This window comes from Monodon monoceros, unplaced genomic scaffold (genome assembly GCF_005190385.1).
Source record: "Monodon monoceros isolate NGI ecotype Baffin Bay Population unplaced genomic scaffold, NGI_Narwhal_1 Super_Scaffold_13, whole genome shotgun sequence".
Classification (NCBI taxonomy): domain Eukaryota; kingdom Metazoa; phylum Chordata; class Mammalia; order Artiodactyla; family Monodontidae; genus Monodon; species Monodon monoceros.
The window spans coordinates 32,235,405-32,249,597 of NW_021703769.1; the positions used below are offsets into that span (position 1 = coordinate 32,235,405).

General features: G+C 42.1%; 1 protein-coding gene across 1 annotated transcript in view; it reads right to left on the reverse strand.

Annotated features, from left to right (window-relative positions):
* FERMT1 (fermitin family member 1) overlaps positions 1-14,193 on the reverse strand; it is a 66,182-nt gene that overhangs the window by 37,844 nt on the left and 14,145 nt on the right. The window contains exons 4-5 of the mRNA XM_029221832.1: positions 10,478-10,624; positions 1,268-1,481 (exon numbers count right to left, since the gene is read on the reverse strand). Coding sequence (XP_029077665.1) covers positions 1,268-1,481; positions 10,478-10,624 — 361 coding nt within the window. The remainder of the gene's footprint in view (positions 1-1,267; positions 1,482-10,477; positions 10,625-14,193) is intronic.

Below are 14,193 nucleotides of genomic sequence, written 5' to 3' on the forward strand. Positions count from 1 at the left end.
ACAGAAAGTTCTATGTAGAACTTTCTGTAACGATGGAAATATTCTATATTGCCCTGCCCAACTGAGTAGTCACTAGCCACATGTGGTTACTGAAGGTTTAAATGTGGCTAGTGCCACATTTTAATTTTAATTATATTCAAACATAAATGTAAATGTCCATATGCGGCTAGTGACTCCTGTACTGGGTAGCACAATTCTATGTTTGAAAGATAAATACTGGCAATGGTGAGGTGTGATGAAAAGTTAACAACAAAACAAGGTGGGAATGAAGGGCATCCAATACCACTGAAGGAAAATGGTTTGAACTTCTATCAAGTATTTTATATATGTTTATATATATTGATTATATATACTTATATATGTAATATTCTATTACATATTATATATTCCCTTTTGGGAGAATAAGAATAACCAAGATGCAGTCTCCAACCTAAAGGAATTGACAGTCCTGTGGGGCAACCAAGCCTTATACTAAAGGAACAAGGTAACACTGGAGCCAAAGAACAGAACTCAAGGGAAGTGACTGATCTTGAATGGTGACATCTCAGAAGGAGACTGTATGTGGCTGGGCTTTAAAGGACAAACAGGGACGGGCTGGTAGAGAAGGAGGGAAGGAGAGGGTTCTGGAGCAGGGGAAAAGCTGGAGGTGAGGCGGTGACACAAGAGTGAGCATGCACGTGGGGGGATGGGGTGCATGACAGCACAGCAGGACGGACAGATGGACATCTTCGGGGCCAGATGTCACAGGGAGTGGAATGCTGTTAACAAACTTGACTTGACTTGGTTGACAACAGGGAGTGAAATAGATGGTGGTTTGAGAAATAAATTGTGTTTTCTGAGACCACTTCATACAAAAGCTGAAGGACTCACTTGTTGGATCACAGAATGGAGGAGTGCTCTCCGAAAGACAGTGAGGTCACCTTGGGTCTCCCCTGCTGCTCCATGGGGACCAACCCACTTATAAGCTGTTCTACATTCCATAAAATACACTTTGCACACGTGTATGGTCAAAGAATTAGTATTCACATACGGTAAACCGTTGAATTAACCCAGTGAGTAAATGTTGTTACACTTCAAATGTATTGAAATGATGAAAGGCTGCATTTTTCCCTTTTGTTGCTAAAATCAGCACTGACTTTTGTGAATAGTATACAACCCCTAGGCATGCTAACTTAAAAATGAAACACCCCTTCCCCCATCCCTGCAGCATCTCTCTTACTATATCAACATCAGTTCACAGAGACGCAAAACGAAGTCATGTCCTTACCCTGCGTTAAGCTTGGCTTTGTCAACCAGAGACCGAGGCTGGTACATGTCAGCAAGAGCTTCTGGTGACTGAGGGGGCTGGCTGAATGCGAGGATACTGCAGTTTTGTTCAGTCAAAGGGCTGTCACTGAACCAAGTCATTGTGGATGACGCTGGCGTTCCGTTGATGGGGTCATATGTGGGGGTCATGGTTCTACTGTATAAGCCAGGACTTACTGCAAAGCAAAGGAGAGAATGAACTAGGATATGAGATTTGGGGTAGGAATCTTTAGAAAAATAATTACCAATATTGCTTGTACTAAAATGGATTTTGAAGTTAAATGTTTGTTAACATTGAAAATAATCAGATAAGTCATGAGTGATGGGGAGAGAAGTTAAACACAGGTAAAACTCCTGTCTGAATATTTAGCTCCTGGGAAGCTTGGGAACTCATAGGCTGTAAAAACTTCCAAAATCAACCCAGACAGATGTGGGACTATCTCCTCAATAATTCAAAATTCTCCTATTTCAGTAGTGAGTTCTGGCACTATTAGAAAACTGGAGCTCTCGCAGAATGCATGAATACACTATATTTTTTTGGCAAATCCCCTAAACAAATCACAGTATTGAAAATTTTAAGAAACCAGCTAGTTGACGGTTTATAAATCATCTGACTCTAATTTGCATAAGGAAAGCATAAATAATCCTTTTCATTCTTTGCATTGGAATATACTATGCAAGAAGCCCTCAGAGTTGCAAGCAAGCTAGAGATTAATTATTTTTTCGTTTTTTTACATCTTTATTGGAGTATAATTGCTTTACAATGGTGTTAGTTTCTGCTTTATAACAAAGTGAATCAGTTATACATATATATATGTTCCCATATCTCCTCCCTCTTGCGTCACCCACCCTCCCACCCTCCTTATCCCACCCATCCAGGTGGTCACAAAGCACCGAGCTGATCTCCATGTGCTATGCGGCTGCTTCCCAGTAGCTATCTATTTTACGTTTGGTAGTGTATATATGTCCATGCCCCTCTCTCACTTTGTCACAGCTTACCCTTCCCCTCCGCATATCCTCAAGTCCATTCTCTAGTAGGTCTGTGTTTTTATTCCCGTCTTACCCCTAGGTTCTTCATGACATTTTTTTTTCTTAGATTCCATATATATGTGTTAGCATATGGTATTTGTCTTTCTCTTTCTGACTTACTTCACTCTGTATGACAGACTCTAGGTCCATCCACCTCACTACAAATAACTCAATTTCGTTTCTTTTTATGGCTGAGTAATATTCCATTGTATATATGTGCCACATCTTCTTTATCCATTCATCCGATGATGGACACTTAGGTTGTTTCCATCTCCTGGCTATTGTAAATAGAGCTGCAATGAACATTTTGGAACATGACTCTTTTTGAATTATGGTTTTCTCAGGGTGTATGCCCAGTAGTGGGATTGCTGGGTCATATGGAAGTTCTATTTGTAGTTTTTTAAGGAACCTCCATACTGTGCTTCATAGTGGCTGTACCAATTCACATTCCCACCAGCAGTGCAAGAGTGTTCCCTTTTCTCCACACCCTCTCCAGCATTTATTATTTCTAGATTTTTTGATGATGGCCATTCTGACCGGTGTGAGATGATATCTCATTGTAGTTTTGATTTGCATTTCTCTAATGATTAATGATGTTGAGCATTCATTCATGTGTTTGTTGGCCATCTGTGTGTCTTCTTTGGAGAAATGTCTATTTAGGTCTTCTGCCCATTTTTGGATTGGGTTGTTTGTTTTTTTGTTATTGATCTGCATGAGCTGCTTGTAAATTTTGGAGATTAATCCTTTGTCAGTTGCTTCATTTGCAAATATTTTCTCCCATTCTGAGGGTTGTCTTTTGGTCTTGTTTATGGTTTCCTTTGCTGTGCAAAAGCTTTGAAGTTTCATTAGGTCCCATTTGTTTATCTTTGTTTTTATTTCCATTTCTCTAGGAGGTGGGTCAAAAAGGATCTTGCTGTGATTTATGTCATAGAGTGTTCTGCCGATGTTTTCCACTAAGAGTTTGATAGTTTCTGGCCTTACATTTAGGTCTTTAATCCATTTTAAACTTATTTTTGTGTATGGTGTTAGGGGTTGTTCTAATCTCATACTTTTACATGTACCTGACCAGTTTCCCTATCACCACTTACTGAAGAGGCTGTCCTTTCTCCACTGTACATTCCTGCCTCCTTTATCAAAGATAAGGTGACAATATGTGCGTGGGTTTATCTCTGGGCATTCTATCCTGTTCCATTGATTCTATGTTTCTGTTTTTGTGCCAACACCATACTGTCTTGATTATGGTAGCTTTGTAGTATAGCCTGACGTCAGGGAGCCTGCTTCCTCCAGCTCCGTTTTTCGTTCTCAAGATTGCTTTGGCTATTCAGGGTCTTTTCTGTTTCCACACAAATTGTGAATTTTTTTGCTCTAGTTCTGTGAAAAATGCCAGTTGTAGTTTGATAGGGATTTCATTGAATCTGTAGATTACTTTGGGTAGTAGAGTCATTTTCACAATGTTGATTCTTCCCATCCAAGAACATGGTATATCTCTCCATCTATTTGTATCACCTTTAATTTATTTCATCAGTGTCTTATAATTTTCTGCATACAGATCAGTTGTCTTCATAGGTAGGTTTATTCCTAGATATTTTATTCTTTTTGTTGCAATGGTAAATGGGAGTGTTTTTTTAATTTCACCTTCAGATTTTTCATCATTAGTGTATAGGAATGCCAGAGATTTCTGTGCATTAATTTTGTATCCTGCTACTTTACCAAATGCATTGATGAGCTCTAGTAGTTTTCTGGTAGCATCTTTAGTATTCTCTATGTATAGTATCATGTCATTTGCAAACAGTGACAGCTTTACTTCTTCATTTCCATTTTGGATTCCTTTTATTTCCTTTTCTTCTCTGTGCTATGGGTAAAACTTCCAAACCTATGTTGAATAAGACTGGTGAGAGTGAGCTACCTTGTCTTGTTCCTGATCTTAGCGGAAATGCTTTCAGTTTTTCACCATTGAGGACAATGTTGGCTGTGGGTTTGTCATATATGGCCTTTATTATGTTGAGAAAAGTTCCCTCTAAGCCTACATTCTACAGGGTTTTTATCATAAATGGGTGATGAATTTTGCCAAAAGCTTTCTCTGCGTCTATTGAGATGATCATATGGTTTTCTCCTTCAATTTGTTAATATGGTGTATCACGTTGTTTGATTTGCGTATATTGAAGAATCCTTGCATTCCTGGAATTAACCCCACTTGATCATGGTGTATGATCCTTTTAATGTGCTGTTGGATTCTGTTTGCTAGTATTTTGTTGAGGATTTTTGCATCTATGTTCATCAGTGATATTGGCCTGTAGTTTTCTTTCTTTGTGACATCCTTGTCTGGTTTTGGTATCAAGGTGATGGTGGCCTCATAGAATGAGTTTGGGGGTGTTCCTCCCTCTGCTGTATTTTGGAAGAGTTTGAGAAGGATAGGTGTTAGATCTTCTCTAAATGTTTGATAGAATTTGCCTGTGAAGCCATCTGGTCCTGGGCTTTTGTTTGTTGGAAGATTTTTAATCACAGTTTCAATTTCAGTGCTTGTGATTGGTCTGTTCATATTTTCTATTTCTTCCTGATTCAGTCTTGGCAGGTTGTGCATTTCTAAGAATTTGTCCATTTCTTCCAGGTTGTACATTTTATTGGCATAGAGTTGCTTGTAGTAATCTCTCATGATCTTTTGTATTTCTGCAGTGTCAGTTGTTACTTCTCCTTTCTCATTTCTAATTCTATTGATTTGAGTCTTCTCCATTTTTTTCTTGATGAGTGTGGCTAATAGTTTATCAATTTTGTTTATCTTCTCAAAGAACCAGGTTTTAGTTTTATTGAGCTTTGCTATCATTTCCTTCATTTCTTTCTCATTTATTTCTGATCTGATTTTTATGATTTCTTTCCTTCTGCTAACTGTGGGGTTTTTTTGTTCTTATTTCTCTAATTGCTTTAGGTGCAAGGTTAGGTTGTTTATTCGAGATATTTTCTGTTTCTTAAGGTAGGATTGTATTGCTATAAGCTTCCATCTTAGAACTGATTTTGCTGCATCCCATAGGTTTTGGGTCGTCGTGTCTCCATCGTCATTTGTTTCTAGGTATTATTTTATTTCCTCTTTGATTTCTTCAGTGATCACTTCATTATTCAGTAGTGTATTGTTTAGCTTCCATATGTTTGTATTTTTTACAGATCTTTTCCTGTAATTGATATCTAGTCTCATAGCATTGTGGTCAGAAAACATACCAGATACGATTTCAATTTTCTTAAATTTACCAAGGCTTGATTTGTGACCCAAGATATGATGTATTCAGTAGAATGATCCATGAGCACTTGAGAAAAATATGTATTCTGTTGTTTTTGGATGGAATGTCCTATAGATATCAATTAAGTCCATCTTGTTTAATGTATCATTTAAAGCTTGTGTTTCCCTATTTATTTTCACTTTGGATGATCTGTCCATTGGTGAAAGTGGGGTGTTAAAGTCCCCTACTATGAATGTGTTACTGTCGATTTCCCCCTTTATGGCTGTTAGTATTTGCCTTATGTATTGAGATGCTCCTATGTTGGGTGCATAAATATTTACAATTGTTATATCTTCTTCGTGGATCGATCCCTTGATCATTATGTAGTGTCCTTCTTTGTCTCTTCTAATAGTCTTTACTTTAAAGTCTATTTTGTCTGGTATGAGAATTGCTACTCCAGCTTTCTTTTGCTTTCCATTTGCATGGAATATCTTTTTCCATCCCCTCACTTTCAGTCTGTATGTGTCCCTAGGTCTGAAGTGGGTCTCTTGTAGACAGCATATATATGGTTCTTGTTCTTGTATCCATTCAGCCAGTCTGTGTCTTTTGGTGGGAGCATTTAATCCATTTACATTTAAGGTAATTATCGATATGTATGTTCGTATTCTCATTTTCTTAATTGTTTTGGGTTCGTTATTGTAGGTCTTTTCCTTCTCTTGTGTTTCTTACCTTGAGAAGTTCCTTTAGCATTTGTTGTAAAGCTGGTTTGGTGGTGCTGAACTCTCTTAGCTTTTGCTTGTCTGTAATGGTTTTAATTTCTCCATCAAATCTGAATGAGATCCTTGCTGGGTAGAGTAATCTTGGTTGTAGGTTTTTCTCCTACATCACTTTAAATATGTCTTACCAGTCCCTTCTGGCTTGCAGAGTTTCTGCTGAAAGATCAGCTGTTAACCTTAAGGGGATTCCTCTGTGTGTCATTTGTTGTTTTTCCCTTGCTGCTTTTAATATGTCTTCTTTGTATTTAATTTTTGACAGTTGGATTAATATGTGTCTTGGTGTGTTTCTCCTTGGATTTATCCTGTATGGGACTCTCTGTGCTTCCTGGACTTGATTAACTATTTCCTTTCCCATATTAGGGAAGTTTTCAACTATAATCTCTTCAAATATTTTCTCAGTCCTTTCTTTTTCTCCTCTTCTTCTGGAACCCCTATAATTCGAATGTTGGTGCATTTAATGTTGTCCCAGAGGTCTCTGAGACTGTTCTCTGTTCTTTTTATTCTATTTGCTTTATTCAGCTCTGCAGTAGTTATTTCCACTATTTTATCTTCCAGGTCACTTATCCGTTCTTCTGCCTCAGTCATTCTGCTATTGATCCCATCTAGAGTATTTTTCATTTCATTTATTGTGTTGTTCATCATTGCTTATTTCCTCTTTAGTTCTTCTAAGTCCTTGTTAAATGTTTCTTGCATTTTCTCTATTCTATTTCCAAGATTTTGGATCATATTTACTATCATTATTCTGAATTCTTTTTCAGGTAGACTGCCTATTTCCTCTTCATTTGTTCTGTCTGGTGGGTTTTATCTTGCTCCTTCATCTGCTGTGTGATTTTCTGTCTTCTCATTTTGCTTATCTTACTGTGTTTGGGGTCTCCTTTTTGCAGGCTGCAGGTTCATAGTTCCCGTTGTTTTTGGTGTTTGTCCCCAGTGGCTAAAGTGGGTTCAGTGTGTTGTGCAGGCTTCCTGGTGGAGGGGACTAGTGCCTGTGTTCTGGTGGATGAGCCTTGATCTTGTCTTTCTGGTGGGCAGGTCCACGTCTGGGGGTGTGTTTTGGGGTGTCTGTGGACTTATTATGATTTTATGCAGCCTCTCTGCTAATGGGTGGGGTTGTGGTCCTGTCTCGCTAGTTGTTTGGCGTAGGGTGTATAGCACTGTAGCTTGCTGGTTGTTGAATGAAGCTGGGTGCTGGTGTTGAGATGGAGATCTCGGGGAGATTTTTGCCATTTGATATTATGTGGAGCTGGGAGGTCTCATGTGGACTAGTGTCCTGAAGTTGGCTCTCCCACCTCAGAGGCACAGCACTGACTCCTGGCTGCAGCGTCAAGAGCCTTTCATCTACATGGCTCAGAATAAAAGGGAGAAAAATTAGAAAGAAAGAAAGAAAGAATGTAAAATAAAATAAAGTAAGATAAAATAAAATAAGGGCTTCCTTGGTGGTGCAGTGGTTGAGAGTCCGCCTGCCGATGCAGGGGACATGGGTTCATGCCCCGGCCTGGGAAGATCCCACATGCCGCGGAGCGGCTGGGCCCCTGAGCCATGGCCGCTGAGCCTGCACATCCTGAACCTGTGCTCCGCAACGGGAGAGGCCACAACAGTGAGAGGTGGGCATACCGCAAAAAAAAAAAAAAAAAAGTTATTAAAATAAAAAATAATTATTAAGAAAAAAATTTTTTTAAAAAGTACCAAAACAACAACAACAGAACTATGGAACTATAGAACCCTAGGAGAAATGGTGAAAGCAAAGCTATAGAGACAAAATCTTACACAGAAGAATACACATACACACTCGCAAAAAGAGGAAAAGGGGAAAAAGTAATAAATCTGGCTCTCAAAGTCCACCTCCTCAATTTGGGATGATTCGTTGCCTATTCTTGTATTCCACAGATGCAGGGTACATCAAGTTGATTGTGGAGTTTTAGTACGCTACTCCTGAGGCTGCTGGGGGAGAAATTTCCCTTTCTCTTCTTTGTTCGCACAGCTCCCGGGGCTCAGCTTTGGATTTGGCACTGCCTCTGCGTGTAGGTCACCGGAGGGTGTCTGTTCTTCACTCAGACAAGACGGGATTAAAGGAGCAGCTGACTCGGGACCTCTTGACTCACTCAGGCCAGGAGGAGGGAGGGGTACGATGCGGGGTGAGCCTGCAGCGGCAGAGGAGGGTGGGACGTTGCACCAGCCTGAGGCGTGCCGTGCGTTCTCCCAGGGAAGTTGTCCCTGGATCCTGGGACCCTGGCAGTGGCGGGCTGCACAGGCTCTCCGGAAGGGAGGTGTGGATAGTGATCTGTGCTCGCACAGAGGCTTCTTGGTGGTGGCAGCAGCAGCCTTAGCATCTCATGCCTGTCTCTGGGGTCCGCGCTGTTAGACGCGGCTCCCACCCGTCTCTGGAGCTCCTTTAAGCAGTGCTCTTAATCCCCTCTCCTCGCGCACCAGGAAACAAAGAGGGAAGAAAAAGTCACTTGACTCTTTGGCAGGTCCAGACTTTTCCCGGACTCCCTCCCGGCTAGCCGTAGTGCACTACTAACCCCCTGCAGGCTGTGTTCATGCTGCAAACCCCAGTCCTCTCCCTGCGCTCCAACCGAAGCCTGAGCCTCAGCTCCCAGCCTTGCCCGCCCCGGCAGGTGAGCAGACAAACCTCTCCGGCTGGTGAGTGCCGGTCGGCACCGATCCTCTGTGTGGGAATCTCTCTGCTTTGCCCTCCACCCCCCTGTTGCTCTGCTCTCCTCCGTGGCTCCGAAGCTTCCCCCCTCCGCCACCTGCAGTCTCTGCCCGCGAAGGGGCTTCCTCATGTGTGGAAACCTTTCTTCCTTCACAGCTCCCTCCCACTGGTGCAGGTCCCGTCCCAATTCTTTTCTCTCTGTTTTTTCTTTTTTCTTTTGCTCTACCCAGGTACGTGGGGAGTTTCTTGCCTTTTGGGAGGTGAGGTCTTCTGCCAGTGTTCAGTAGGTGTTCTGTAAGAGTTGTTCCACGTGTAGATGTATTTCTGGTGTATCTGTGGGGAGGAAGGTGATCTCTGCGTCTTACTTTTCCGCCATCTTCCTCCGACCGAGATTAATTCTTATATATAGGCATATCTTATTTTATTGTGCTTCGCAGATACTGGTTTTTTGTTTTTTTAGAAATTAAAGGTTTGTGGCAACTGTGTGTTGAGCAAGTCTATTGGCACCATTTTTCCAATGGCATTTGCTCACTTCGTGTCTCTGTGTCACATTTTGGTAATTCTCCTAATATTTTAAGCTTTTCCATTATTATTATGTTTGTCATGGGGGTCAGTGATCTTTGATGTTACTGCTATGACTTGCTGAAGGCTCAGATTATGTTAGCATTTTTATAAATAAAGTATTTTTTAATTAAGGTATGTACATGTTTTTAAAGACATAATGCTATTGCACACTTAATAGTAACGTGTAAACTTTTAGCTTTTTTTTTTTTTTTTTTTTTTTGCGTACGTGGGCCTCTCACTGTTGTGGCCTCTCCCGTTGCGGAGCACAGGCTCCAGACGCGCAGGCTCAGCGGCCATGGCTCACGGGCCCAGCTGCTCCGCAGCATGTGGGATCTTCCTGGACCGGGGCACGAACCTATGTCCCCTGCATCAGCAGGCAGACAACCACTGCGTCACCAGGGAAGCCCTAGAGTGTAAAATTTTATATGAGCTGGGAAACAGAAAAAATTCGTTTGACTTTCTTTATTGCTGTGGTCTGCAACAGCTCTGATGTACGACTGTAAAAATAAAAGGATGATGCCTTTACAGAATTTTTACTGCCCCTCCTGTTACACGCCCAACTCAAAATTTAAATTGAGTTCAGGAAAGAGTCATATGAAGGTAGAATCAGGAAGAGAAGTATATCCGAGTGATCTAACAAATTTCCTTTATCCCACAAATTCATGCCCAATTCTACTAAAGTTTTACATTCATCCGTGACCTAATACATACAATTAAAATAATGAGCCATACAACATACCTTGTCAAAAAATTTCTGTTAGTTCTAAAATTAGTTGGATATTCTATCCTCATCACTGGAATCTTCAATTTTAGTCCTTCTTTGTTTGGGGGAGAGAAGAAAGGTGACCGGAGGGGAGGAGAGTTCTTGGGACTTAAGAATTTAAGAAATGCTTGGATTTAATAATGAATTAAAACAACAAAACACCTATCATAAATCTTACCTGGCGGACCTGAATTTGTTGGAGAACACTCCAGGCTTAAAATATCTTCAATTATGGGCTCCTTATTATTTTTTTCTTTTCTTTTCTTCTTTTTAAAATATTCACCAGAAGGCTTTAACAAGGAAACTTCTTCTGCTCTTCTAATATCTAAAAAATAAAAAATATATAAAAAAGAAAGAAGACATTCAAAAAGTAAAAAGAAAATTCCTTCTAAGACTCAAGAGTCATGTTGGGCATCTGAAACCATTTCTCAGGAAATTCCTGAGAGATAAATGGAACTAAATCGCATTCCTTTTGAAGAAATTGAAGGGGATAAGTGACTCCCAAAATGGGTGTGTGTGTGGGTCAGATAGTGGAGGGAGATTCAGTCTAGGAAAATTTCTAGTTTGTTTTTTAATCTACTGTGAAAATATTTCAAACATATCCAATGTGAAGGGGATAGTATAGTGGCTCCTTCCTGTGATCGTCACTCAGCTTAAACTGCTCTCAGCATTTCGCTATGCTTGTGTCATCTATTGACTACGTTTTCCCCTCTCTCCTTGCTTCTTTCCTTCCACCCTCCCTTCCTTCCTTTTCTGTTTTTAGGTTTTTAAGCAACAACAAAAGACCCCATCTTTTTTCTTTATGGACCAGCGGTCTTCAGAGCCTTTCTCTGCCCAACAGCTACTTTCATCCCCGAGGCAGACATGGTAGGTGCCCCACCCACCCCTTGGCCATCACCATTTCAGTGAGCTCTGACCCCCTTCCAATGGCAGCTAGGATGTGTCTCTCTACCCAAGGGCTTGCTCTGGATGCCAGAGTCCACACTGCTCAGATACAGATGCAACAGGCCACATAAGTTCAGTGAATTAACGGTCCCCAAGAACAGCCCTTGATGACTCAATGACTGATGAGAATGGTGTATTAACACCCCAGCTCCCTTGCGCCTTGGGTGGCACAGCTCCAAGACATGTCCACACTGCCTCCCAGAGGTCCCCAGTTGCCCAAAGTGTGACTTGATCAGTGATACTTGCTCATTAGTGGCCTTCTTTTCCCAGTCTCAGTTTCCCACTCCCAGCCAGTGTTTCCTGGCATCACCTTCCAAATAAATAATATTTGTACTTGAATTCTTATCTCAGGTCTGCTTCTGGAGTACTCAAACTAAGAAGATAGTCCCCATTTTCCTCCATTAATCAAATATACTTATAACTGCCATTTCCAATCAGAACTGATAACTTTATAAACACTGCGCTGCTAGGATCCTAGGTAAAAGCCAAGGAATGTGGATATTAGAGTTTCTGGGCAGCTTTCCTGGAGGTAAGTGCACTGATTCCATAGGTCCTCCTACCTCTTAATTCAAACACTGCTTGGTGCTGAGGCTGAGGCTGGCAACTGGGCTCGATTCCCTCCCTTTAACCAAGCCTGACTATCAGGTTACAACACACACCTGTGACCATTCCAAATGCATAATTTATACACAAAACCTGGAAATGAATCAAAATTTCGAAGCTCTACAAACAAACAAAACAAAACAAAACACCGATATCTCCAAGCCCAAGATTTGTGTCTTGTCTTTTCTTCGAGGGAAAAAAATCATCCTATTGCTAAATTTGATTTAGTTTCAATTGGTCACATATAAAAAGTGATTATTAGGGAATCCCCTGGTGGTCCAGTGGTTAGGACTCGGCCCTTTCACTGCTGTGGACTGCGTTCAATCTCTGGTTGGGGAACTGAGATCCCGCAAGCCATGTGGCATGGTCAAAAAGAAAAAAAAAAAAGGGTTTATTAGAAATGCCAAGTTGAGTCCTTTAGAACTACCATGAAGGTGTAATCTGGAAAAGAAAAGAATGTATGAATGTTTCTGTTTATTTCAAAACTTCCAAGTTTTCGGCCCCAGCTACAATGTGTGCTTCCAGTCCACTGTGGTATGTGAAATGTAGAATTTTATTTACTCATTTACTCTGTTTTCAAATTTTCTATAGAATATTACTGAAAGCAAGGTGCCCTGTGCTTGTCATTTGCTCACCATGCATCAGGGACAATTCTGAAAGTTATGTTTTGTAATGGAAGCTTCCATTCATTTGCTCAGTCAACAACCAGTTACTGGAGTTGAGGAAGATGGCGGAAGAATAAGACGCAGAGATCACCTTCCTCCCCACAGATACACCAGAAATACATCTACACGTGGAACTGCTACTATAGAACACCCACTGAACACTGGCAGAAGACCTCAGACCTCCCAAAAGGCAAGAAACTCCCCACTTACCTGGGTAGGGCAAAAAAAAAAGAAAAAACAGAGACAAAAGAATAGGGACGGGACCTGCACCAGTAGGAGGGAGCTGTGAAGAAGGAAAGGTTTCCACAAACTTGGAAGCCCCTTCGCGGGCGGAGACTGCATGTGGCATAGGGGGGAAGCTTTGGGGCTGCGGAGGAGAACGGAGCAATAGGGGTGCGGAGGACAAAACGGAGAGATTCCCGCATAAAGGGCCGGTGCCTACCAGCACTCACCAGCCTGAGAGGATTGTCTGCTCACCCACCGGGACAGGCGGGGGCTGGGAGCTGAGTCTTGGGCTTCGGTCGGATCCCAGGGAGAGGACTGGGGTTGGCAGCGTGAACACAGCCTGAAGGGGATAGTGCACCACTGCTAGCAGGGAGGGAGTCTGGGAAAAAGTCTGGACCTGCCAAAGAGGCAAGAGACTTTTTCTTGCCTCTTTGTTTCCTGGTGCACGAAGAGAGGGGATTAACAGCGCCGCTTAAAGGAGCTCCAGAAACGGGCGTAAACCGCGGCTAAGAGCGTGGACCCCAGAGACAGGCATGGGAAGATAAGGCTCCTGCTGCTGCCACCAAGAAGCCTTGTGAGCAAGCACAGGTCACTATCCACACCTCCCCTCCCAGGAGCCTGTGCAGCCTGCCACTGCCAGGGTCCCGTGATCCAGGGACAAATTCCCCGGGAGAATGCACAGCGCGCCTCAGGCTCGTGCAACATCATGCTGGCCTCTGCCACCGCAGGCTCAACCCGCCTCCGTACCCCTCCTTACTCCCGGCCTGAGTGAGCCAGAGCCCCCGAATCAGCTGCTCCTTTACCCTGTCCTCTCTGAGCAAAGAACAGACGCCCTCAGGTGACCTACACGCAGAGGCGGGGCCAAATCCAAAGCTGAACCCCGGAAGCTGTGTGAACAAAGAAGAGAAAGGGAAATCTCTCCCAGCAGCCTCAGGAGCAGCGGATTAAATCTCCAAAATCAACTTGATGTACCCTGCATCTGTGGAATACCTGAATAGAAAATGAATCATCCCAATTGAGGTGGACTTTGGGAGCAAGATATATTATTTTTTCCCCTTTTCCTCTTTTTGTGAGTGTGTATTTGTATGCTTCTGTGTGAGATTTTGTCTGTAAAAGTTTACTTTCACCATTTGTCCTAGGGTTATGTCCGTCCGTTTTTTTTCACTTAAAATTTTTTTTTCTTAATAATTATTTTTATTTTAATAACTTTATTTTATTTATCTTACTTTTATTTTATCCTCGTTCTTTCTTTCTTCTTTTTCTCCTTTCTTTTATTTTTTATTTTTTTTTGCAGAACAAGGGCCTCTCACTGTTGTGGCCTCTCCCGTTGTGGAGCACAGGCCCCAGATGTGCAGGCTCAGTGGCCATGGCTCACGAACCCAGCTGCTCTGTGGCATGTGGGATCTTCCCGGACTGGGGCATGAACCTGTGTCCCCTGCATTGGCAGGTGGACTCT